The 11036-nt window shown below is 31.5% G+C and overlaps 1 protein-coding gene across 2 annotated transcripts; it reads left to right on the top strand.

Moving 5' to 3' along the window:
* Positions 1-2052: 2052 nt before the first annotated feature.
* Positions 2053-10485, top strand: s100b (S100 calcium binding protein, beta (neural)). 2 transcript variants are annotated; one of them, XM_077226200.1, is made up of 4 exons: positions 2053-2112; positions 8101-8209; positions 8431-8598; positions 9428-10485. In XM_077226200.1, the coding sequence occupies exons 3-4, from the start codon at positions 8461-8463 to the stop codon at positions 9575-9577; spliced, it is 288 nt and encodes a 95-aa protein (XP_077082315.1). In that variant the 5' UTR covers positions 2053-2112; positions 8101-8209; positions 8431-8460; the 3' UTR covers positions 9578-10485. The 2 variants fall into 2 exon arrangements, with proteins under 2 accessions (XP_077082315.1, XP_077082314.1); XM_077226199.1 differs by having other exon boundaries at positions 2055-2112; positions 8101-8200.
* The last annotated feature ends 551 nt before the right edge of the window (positions 10486-11036 follow it).

The following is an 11036-nucleotide window of genomic DNA, read 5'->3' as shown; positions in this document are numbered from 1 at the left end:
CAGCATGCCACCAAGCCTGCTACGTGAAATATAGTCTGTGTTATAACCACCATCATGGCTGCTAACTAAATGAGATTTAACAAAGTCTTGCTAACACGCTAACAACAACCAGTGTTTGGGAAGCTGCTTTAAAACTGAAGCTCGTTAAGCTAAAAGCTAGGCTATTCAAGCTGAAAAAAAAAACCTGTTAATTTAACTAATAAAACATAGCTGGCTGCATTGAAGCTAAGCAATTAAGCTAAAATATGCCTGTTTTTTTTTTCTGAAGAGAAACGAATATTTACCTCAGCAATACGATGTGACAAAAATAGCAATGTAGCATTTTGTCATGCTACAACTGCTACTAGTTGGAAAAAGTAGCTATTTAATAGACAAGTTCACAGTTTTGAAAACAGTTAGCTACTGTTTGTAAAGTTAGTGTTGTTGCTAGCTTTTGAAAGTCACGGGCACCTTTAGCTAGTTAGGCCTACTCACTAACACGACAACTTTGCAGCTAGTAAAATTCTACTAAAATGCTTTATTAGTTCTCATCAAAATAAGTGTACATAAGAATTCAAATTTTAGACAAGCAATAGAGGTCACCATAGTGGACAGCTATTCAAAAAGCCATTTCTTGTATGGGTTTTGATTGCACAGTTGCACATCAAACTCGTCATTGGACTCTAGTGCATCTTCCCATACACTGCCACAAAGTGGCAAGCAATTATAATTGGATTTTTTTCTCATCCGAATGGCCAGTCAGAAATGCCCAGTTGCTCCGGAATATCCATCCATTCCTTCTATAGGAGACTCTTGCAGGTAAAAATAAAAATGTTGTACCATCAAGTAACATCTAAGGAGTCAAATTTTCCAAATATTGATTTTAGATTTAGAGGATATTCTGATTACTCATCTGTCCACTAAATTGGACTACATGCATCACTAGCTATATTTCAGCTACAATTCATAGTATTACTTTGACTTTTGTTGTTGAAATCTGCAGTCGCATTTTTTGTTGTTGTAAATAAATGTATGTGTTATTAGAATGTAATTTGCTGTTAGTCAAAAAGTAATCTGATTACATAATGCATGTTACTTGTAATTTGTTACTTTACATAACATCAAAAATGTATCTGATTACATTATGCATGTTACTTGTAATGCGTTACTCGAAACATCAAAAAGTAATCTGTTTACGTAATGCATGTTAATTTGAATGTGTTGCTTTACTCGTTACATCAAAAGTAATCTGATTATGTAATGCATGTTGTAATGTGTTACTTTACTCGTAACATCAAAAAGTAATCTGATTACTTAATGCATGTTACTTGTAATGTGTTGATTTACTAGTTACATAAAAATGTAATATGATTACATTGCGCATGTTACTTGTAATGTGTTACTTTACTCATAACATCAAAAAGTAATCTGATTGCATAATGCATGTTGCTTGTTACATAAAAATGTAATGTGATTACGTAATGCATGTTACTTATAATGTGTTACTTTACTCATTTAATCAAAAAGTAACCTTATTACGTAATGCATGTTACTTGTAATGCGTTACTTTACTCGTTACATCAAAAAGTAAGCTGATTACACAATGCATGTTACTTGTAATGCGTTACTTTACCCCTTAAATCAAAAAAGTAATTATTACGTAATGTATGTTACTTGTAATGCGTTATTCACTCGTAACATAAAAAGCAATCTGATTACGTAATGCATGTTACTTGTAATGTGTTACTTTACCCGTTACATAAAAATATGATTATGTTGTGCACGTTACTTGTAATGCATTACTTTACTCATAACATCAAAAAGTAATCTGATTACATAATGCATGTTACTTGTTACATAAAAAGGTAATATGATTACGTTATGCATGTTACTTGTAATGTGTTGCTTTACTCGTTACATCAAAAAGTAATCTGATTACGTAATGGATGTTACTTGTAATGCGTTACCACCAACACTGCTCATTTCAGATGAGATTGAAAACACCTGATCGTTAGTTTTCCACAGTCTGAAAACATCAATAGGTAGATTTCAGATTTTTAGGTTTTCTCAGAAAGGACAACGATGGTAGAAATTTATCCATTTTGAACACAATCAGAATTATCATCTAATAAGGTAAAATTGGCATACTCTGGAAGACTGAGTGTGAGAATGTTCCACATATTCTGAGTTAGGTTTTCTTTTCTAAGTTGTACCTTCACTGGTTGTAGAGATCTTTGATGGAATCACGTCCTCATGTTCTGATATCAAAGACATGCTGGTCGAACAAGAACGAACTCAATTGCATTTGGAATAATTGAAGCTGTATTATATTTATATAATTTTGTCGTTTTCACATGATTTTATATAATTGTATTCATTGGTTTGTTAAATATATACAGTATTCCTGTTATTACTGTATTGTGTTTAATATAGTATCTCTTTAGTTAAAACCAAAAACCGCATACTGCCCACTTAAGTGGACATCTGAAATGTATCTTTGAAAAATAAATGTAAAAACAAAAGTTCAGATCTTGTTTTTCATGCACTAAGAGCAAAAAAAACACATAGGGAAAAAAAAAAAACTTTTCATAATTCATGTATGAAAGGGTTACAATAGTAAACTTTTAATACAATAAACACCGCTAAAAGCAAACTTTTTATATTTTCCTTGCTAATTATAAAGGACAACATGGAGAATTAAGCATGGTAAAATGTTGCACGGCTGAGATGATCACATTCTTATTTAGATATGCGTGATGTTTTAATAATAAAACGTGACCATATTAAATACTATAAGAAATATTACAATAAAAAATATTATAATATAAAATATAATAATAATAATATCAAATATAATAATGTTAAAAAATTAATATGTGTATAATATCCGCCACAGCAGTCCCTCATTAGGGGAGTCCCGTGACTTCTGAGCCGTAACACGGCAGCTTGTTTTACTGGGTTAAGTGGCTTATAGATCTTGTTAACTGGATGGTTTATCTGTGGAAGCAGACCAGACAAAACACTGCAGACGGGAAATAAGGGACAGAATAGAGACATGTTGTATTAGTAGCCTAAGCCTGCAGGACAGTAACAAATCACAAAAAAGCCAAGTCTGCCACCTAGTGGTTAAGCAAGAAAGTTGTTAAGAAAATGGCGACGTAAACAACAATTGCGGTTGCACAAATCAAATGCATCATTGTACAACAAATGTTTTAATCAGTATTCTGAATAGTTTTCAAAAGGGCTGGATGCATTTGTGATGTTTGTATAGAATATATGACAGCAGACCAGCGCAAATTCTGCAATGCCACCACGTGTTCATATATAATTTATGAAACATTTTGAATTTCGACTCGGCTGTATCAAATGTAAAGTTTTGATATTTTGGAAAAATCTTTTCAAGTTCAAAAGCGTGTGTATATATATATATATATCAGACCTGAAGTACTTAACACCTAGAGAGCTGCTGTTGTCCGTTGCCGTGGCGCGTTGCTAGGCGATGACTCAGCGTTTTGGCGAACCTTTCTGGCACAGCGCGAGATGGGAACGAAAACCCGCCACTGCAGCGCGGCAACAGGTCATCGCCATGGCAACAGCCAAAGCGACAGGAAGGCCAGCGAATCTCGCTGTGTGATTTGTATGGAGAGAAAAGTTCACCTGACTGAAAAATAACTCTAAAGACTTTCTTTCAGCGCCTTACACACGAATGTGGCCAAACATACTAAATTCTCTCTCGGATCAACCACCCGCAAACAGAACACACACATTTCGTTCCTTAACGTTCAGAAGGTCAAGCAATGAACTATTAGGTCGTAATTGTCTTTGTAAATCCTTGTCCCTCACTGTTTCCCTGTGAAAAGCAGCCTAAAACTCAGAAGAGAACGCATTTACCAACTGAGGCGGTGAAAATTAGTGTTTCTTAATCTTTCTATTTTAAATATGTCCATAAATATGCAGTATAATTGGCATTAACTGACATTGGTTCGCTATCATCTAAATATACAGACCCTGAGATGCTTTACATTAAAAAAAAAAGGCAGGCAGGAACATGTGTCCTTACATGACCTTTCAAAATTATGTTATTTTTATTTATTTGTGTGAGCTTTTTTGCTATTTCAACTCATAGAAGGACATTTAAGGCCACTAAAACATTAGATTAATATATAACACAAAGATTAATATTTACAGAAATAATAATAATACAAAAAATGTATAAGAAGAGATCTGTTGTAATAATATACACTAAAACGTTTGGGGTCAGTAAAAAAAAAAGTCTTTCTTTTTTTGAAAGAAATTAATACTTTTATTCAGCAAAGATGTGTTCAGTTTTGATAGTGAAGACTTACATAGTTAAAAAAAATTCTATTTAGAATAAATGCTGTTCTTTATAATGTTTTATTCATCAAATATTAAGCAGCAGCTGCAGCGCAACAGTTTCCGCATAGCCTATTAGAATGATTTCTGAAGGATCATGTGACACTGAAGACTGGAGTAATGATGCTGCTGATGAAAATTCAGCTTTGCATCACAGAAATAAATTATATTTTAAAGTATATTAAAATAGAAAGGTATTATTTTAAATTGCAATAATATTTCACAATATTAAATTTTTTTCCTGTGTTTTTGATACAATAAATGTATGCAGGCGTGATATGAGTATAAGGGACTTCTTTCAAAACATTAATAATAATAAAGCTTCCAAACTTTTGACTGGTGTATAATGTTTCAGTATATTTTCGAAGGCCATGGAAGTAGTAGCACTGTGAAATCCCATTGGTCGGAAGTTCTTATAACTACTTTTAGAAAAGACCCACTCAAAGATAAAAATGAAATAAAAATGATTTCTGAGCATTTAAAAACTAACCAAACTAAACAATAAATAACTTTTTACCATTGCATTTTTGTTTCTTTCACTTCATTTTAGTCGAGATAGATAGAAGTGATAGATAGTAGTAAGGAAACAGTAGTCAATGAGAGCATGTGATTTGAGCGTGGCTGGAGCTGAGAATGAGTCCTCTGTCAAGCCACCACCAGTATCCCAGAGTGCACTGGGCCGCCAATCTTATGGGTGACACAATACAGGCAGAGAACAGGTTCCTCAATCCAGCGGCCAACAAAAGCTCATTTATTCTGTCGTTTTTTACAGAGGTGATTATTCACAGCCAGACTAGGACACACACACACACACACACACACACACACACACACACACACACACACACACACACACACACACACACACACACACACACACACACACACACACACTTGATTTTATATCATGATGAAGAACATCAATTAATATTATAGTTTAACTGTTAAAGCGCCTCATATTATTTTATTATTTTAATTTAAATTGATTTAGTAGTCTAATTTTTAAAGGATCTCATATTATTTTAATTAATTATTTTATAAATGTATTTGTTTAATTTATTCATTTACATTTAATTTGACTGAATATTAAAGTTTAACTGTTAAAGGGTCTCAGTGTTTTTAATTATTGTATTAATAATTATTTGTTTATTTTACTTTAATTTGATTTATCATAGATATTTATTATTTATTGATATATTTAATTATTTGATTAATTTTAACTGTTAAAGTGCCTCAAATTTAGTATTGTAATCATTTATTTTGTATTTTAATTATTTTAATTTCATTTGATTTAATATTAAGTTTAACTGATAAAGGCTCTCATATTATTAACATTTTTAATAATTTATTAATTGATTTTTTTAATACTTGATTTATTTTTTATTTATTTTTTATTTATTGTACTTTAATTGGATTTAACATCAAGTTTATCTTTGAAATGGTCTCACTATTTTGTTATTTTATTTATTAATTATTGTATGAATTTATTTAGTTTTAAATGTAATTTAATATTAAGTTTAAAATGGTGTAATTATTTAATCATTTTATTTATGCATTATTTTATTAATTTAAAATATGTATTTTTTATTTAATTTAATATTAAGTTAAAATTTATTTAATTTATTTATTTTCTCATTTAATATCAAGTGTTAAAGAAAAGTGTCTCATTTATTTATTTATTATTTTATTAATTTATTTACTTTTTTACATTTAATTTAATTTAATAATTTCATTTAAGTTAATGTCCAACTGTTTAGGGACATTTAATATTAAGTTTAAATTGTATAACTATTTTCTATTTCATTTATTTATTATTTTATTAATGTATTTAGTTTTTTTTTATTTCATTTAATATTAAGAATTAAATGGTCTCATTATTTTAGTATTATTTGTAATTAATACATGTCAAGTTTTTGTTCAACTTTTTAGGGAAATGCAGTGCCCAAAATTAAACAAAATAAATAAATAAAAATTAACCTGACCCACACATCTTAGACTGGATGAAGGTCACAGACTCATAACAATTCAGCAGCCGTAATTGAACAGTCATCTGAGGCAGTCCACTCCCAGATTGCAAAGTGATGAACAAATCAAAACATGAGCATAGAGAGGGAGAGAGATGGATTATTGATTTGTTCATAGGGCTTTATATCCATCTGACCCCAGAGACAGGTCGTCAGGACAGCGAGCCCCACACAAGATGCAGTGTTTGCTGTCAACAACAGTTTGCTTGTGCTGCCTATATGAAGCCACAAAGACACATTTATAATGGCGGAATAAAGGCCGTCCGGCAATTGCCAACCGTCCGGCTCGCTGGGCAAACGCCAGGGAGGAGTGGGATGGGGGAGTGAAGGATTGTAGTGCCCCGTGACTGCATTCCCATGCACCTCTTCATTTTAATATGGCCTATGACTTCATGTCTTCAGATTTCACTGTTTATATAGCCTACGCCTAGAACAATAGTTGCAACTAAATACATTATAATATTTCTGTAGTTAAAAGTATTCGTAGTTAAAACATAAGGCAATGAAACACATAAACATTCAAAGAATTTATATTATTATTAACCATAATCTTCTTTTATTTTTTTATAATATTGTAACACATGCTAAAATAGGCATTAGTTAATCATTATTTATATTTATTGTTATTCATATTTATACATTGTTAAAAGAGTAAATATTGATATTTGTGAAACTATATTGCTCTGATGTTTTTTTCCCCATGTGTTATAATGCAACTGTGATTACATTTATGAAATGTTTTTTTTTCTATTGCAAAACTTACAAATTATAAGAAAAACATATATAAAATAGAGCTCTATATATGTAAAATAAGCAGATTAAAAGTTTTCATTTTCTGTTGTCAAGCAACCTTGAGCTGTGGTAAAAAGAAACTCAATAAAACAACAACAATCATAATAACACTTATTATTTTTATTGCGCTTATGATTATTGTTATCAATTTTATTATCCAAACACTGAATTCATTGCATATAATACATACAATATATAGGCTAATAATAATATATATGTTAATATATTATAATAAATAAATAAAATCAGTTATTGTTATTATTATTATTCAGTCAAAATCCTGCCTACAGTAACAAACATACAATTATTCAGTAAAAAAAAACATATTCAAATGTAGTGTACATTATGTCATTCAGTGCATTGAATGTGTATGTGTGTGTGAGTGTGTTTGTCTCGGTGTCAAAGCTGTTTAATAGTCCACTGGTGTTTAGGACACACGTCTGGCCAATTTTATAACAGAAAAGGATCGGCTGATTAACATGCCACACCACTCACTTCCTCTCAAACACACTATTGTCGTCCACCGAGATGCCTGACAACAAAACACTTGTGTGTGCTTATGGGCAACAGTACTTCCCAGAAAGATCAAAAGGAGAGGGAAAAAGGGGGAATAAAGATGTGAGCATATCCTTATGGCCTAGAGTGAGACGACGAGACAACAAATATATAGAAAAGAAGAAAGGACAAAAGCTGGATGTTTCCAAAGAAACATCGAAAACATGCACACAACCAAACGTATTTAATATAAAGTTTACAAGACAATTTTTCATGGAACAGATTTTTGTCTGTTTCTTTACTATAAATTTGGCCAGACAAGTGTTATACTTTGTGTGTGTGTTGATCTTCAACTCTTTGTATCTCACTCTGAATATGTGTTTAGTGGAGTGAGAACAAGGTCAGAAGCTCATTGGTCAGTTCTGGTGATTGACAGGTCAGGATCTCAAAGCTACAGGCCCCTCGGTTACAGACCTATAAATAGACTCCCATCTCACTCTGCTCTGAATCGCTTCATTCTGACAAACTCTCTGCTGGTAAGTTTAGTAAGTTTTTTATTTCATTACAATGCTTTACAGCTTCTACTTACTTCATTATGACTAGAAATGTGTTTGCACAAGTGAAAGACAGAAAGAAAGTTAATGGTCCTTAAAATTGCTCCAACACTTAAACGTTTACAGTCGTTTGAGGGGAAAAAGTTAAACAGCTTGAAATTGGTTTCAAACATTTTCACATTTTTTTTTTGTGCTTTTAGTAATTATTCCAGAAAACGACGAACACACACCAGTACATTAAGATGTCTGACTTAGAAACCTGCCTTGGAACCATCATTGACACCTTCCACAAGTACTCGTCGAAAGAAGGCGACAAGTACAAATTAAAAAAGAGCGAACTCAAGGATCTGCTCGCGCATGAATTTCCGACTCTTACAGAGGTAATTAAAACAGAACTTTTTTTACACTATACTTTGTCTTGAAAATGTACGAATATTTGATTTACAATCAAATCACATTTATGTCAGAATTGAGTTTGTGTCTCAAAAATTTATGATTCAAATTTTGTGTTGTCAAATCGATTAATCGCATCAAAGTAAAAGTTTGTACATGTATAATACATGTGTGTGTCCATATATATATATATATATATATATATATATATATATATAGACACACGCACACTCATCTACATGTACACACACGTACACACATCTGTAAACAAAACTTTTATGTTACTAGTGATTAATCACCATTTATCGATTTGGCAGCATACATATTAGTGCTGTCAGATCGATTAGTTGCGATTAATCACATCTAAAATAAAAGTTTGCGTTTATATAAGTGTACAAGTGTGTGTGTGTGTGTGTGTGTGTGTGTATGTACACATGTATGCAAATATATATTAAATATGTGTGACACACACAGACACACTTATACATTCTATATAATAATATATACACACATATTATATAAACTAACTTTTATGTTAGATGCAATTAATTGAAATTAATTGATTTGACAGCACTAACACACACACACGCACGCACGCGCACACACGCACGCACGCACGCGCACACACACACACACACACACACACACACACACACACACACACACACACACACACACACACACACACATATATATATTTATAATCTTTTATGTTAGATGTGATTAATCGATTTGACAGCACTAGATTTAATATTTGAATGCTAAGAAAATTTGCTATTTTCTTATTTCTTAAGTTTTTCTCTTTATCTCCCTCAGCAAGTGAAAGATCAAGCAACAATGGACAGTTTGATGGAAAGCTTGGACACCGACGGCGACTCTGAATGCGATTTTCAGGAGTTCATGACCTTCATCACCATGGTTACCATTTGTTGCCATGAGTTTTTCGAACACCACGAAGACGAATGAGTCGGATTAAAAAAAAAAAAAAAAGTTCAATTTTCCGTAGTTTAATGAGTCACAATACATTCCTTCTCTTAAAATTTGCTTTGTTCTTTATCACACTGTATTAGGATTGTTGTTGTGTTTGGACAGAATGTACACGCTGCTTGTATGACAATTTGCTTGGCTTATTTTGCTAGAATCAAAACCAGTTTATAATTTATTACAAAGCATGTTTCTATTATTTTGCCTAGACATTTTCTTTCCAAGACATGCACATCATAAATCTCATCGAGTGAAATGCGGACCGGGTTTTGAGCTCTCTTCATTTCAATTCCAGACTGATTATAAAATGTTTTTTTTCTAAATAGCTTCAGACTATTAGGTTGACTTACAACTGATTGTTCCAGGGTTTTAGACAAATCGCACTGTGCTTTAAAAAGACCCACAAAAGCAAATTATTCTTTTGAAAAAATCTATCGAGCATATGGTATGATGTTTATGACCATCCAACATATGTTGTTTGAGGCATCAAAGCTTGTGTTTTTCATCTCTTAATTGCCTGAAACTTTCCTATCAGATTTGATTGTTTCTTATAGTACATAATTTGTGTTTCCAATTGTAACCTAAGCTAAAAGTTAATGTCAAACGATGTCAAAACATCAGGCCTGACTCATGAAACATAAGCGATTTTCTGTGAATCAAAGAAAAATCTATTTATGCCAATGTTTGTGTTGAACTGAATGCAACAGTTTACATAAGAACCATTTACACAAATTTGCTTGATCGTACTTAATGAATGGATGAATGTTTCTTTACAAAGTGAAAATGAAGTCTTTCTTTATAAATAGAAGGTAAATCAGTTTTAGAGGCCAAACTGTTAGAATTATGGAACGAAAACTAGCTAAATAAAATTGTGAACAGATGAAATTCAAGTAATGTGTGAGCAATTGTACTATCTATCTATCTATCTATCTATCTATCTATCTATCTATCTATCTATCTATCTATCTATCTATCTATCTATCTATCTATCTATCTATCTATCTATCCATCCATCCATCCATCCATCTATAAAAACTTGCTGCCTTAAAACAATAAACTTGGCAGTGCAAGTCATTTCAACTTAAATTACATTAAACTGACTTAAACATGAGTTTAATATCATTTAACTTAAAAAAAATACGTTTAAAACGGCTTAGCCTATTTTGATGAGTTGAAGCATAATTGTCAAGACTTATTGATCATGTCATTTTTTCATGTCAGATCTATCTATCTATCTATCTATCTATCTATCTATCTATCTATCTATCTATCTATCTATCTATCTATCAGTATATATTTTATCAGTTTTAAAATCTAGCATTAGTTTTAAAATAAAGATGTTCAATAAAATTCAATTTTATCCAATCATTAACACAGCATCAAGTTTTCTTTATCTATGAATCTTATCATGTTGATACAATTTAGATTTTCTCAAATGTCT

This window comes from Siphateles boraxobius, unplaced genomic scaffold (genome assembly GCF_051911475.1).
Source record: "Siphateles boraxobius isolate OS27281-9 unplaced genomic scaffold, OSU_SipBor_1 13, whole genome shotgun sequence".
NCBI lineage: Eukaryota > Metazoa > Chordata > Actinopteri > Cypriniformes > Leuciscidae > Siphateles > Siphateles boraxobius.
Note: the sequence above shows the minus strand (reverse complement) of the source record. Positions and strands in the feature narration are given on the sequence as shown.

Coding starts and splice junctions, on each gene's coding strand:
- s100b (XM_077226200.1), top strand. CDS start 8,461: ATGTCTGACTTAGAAACCTGCCTTGGAACCATCATTGACACCTTCCAC. Junction 8,599..9,427: donor AATTTCCGACTCTTACAGAG/GTAATTAAAACA, acceptor TATCTCCCTCAG/CAAGTGAAAGATCAAGCAAC.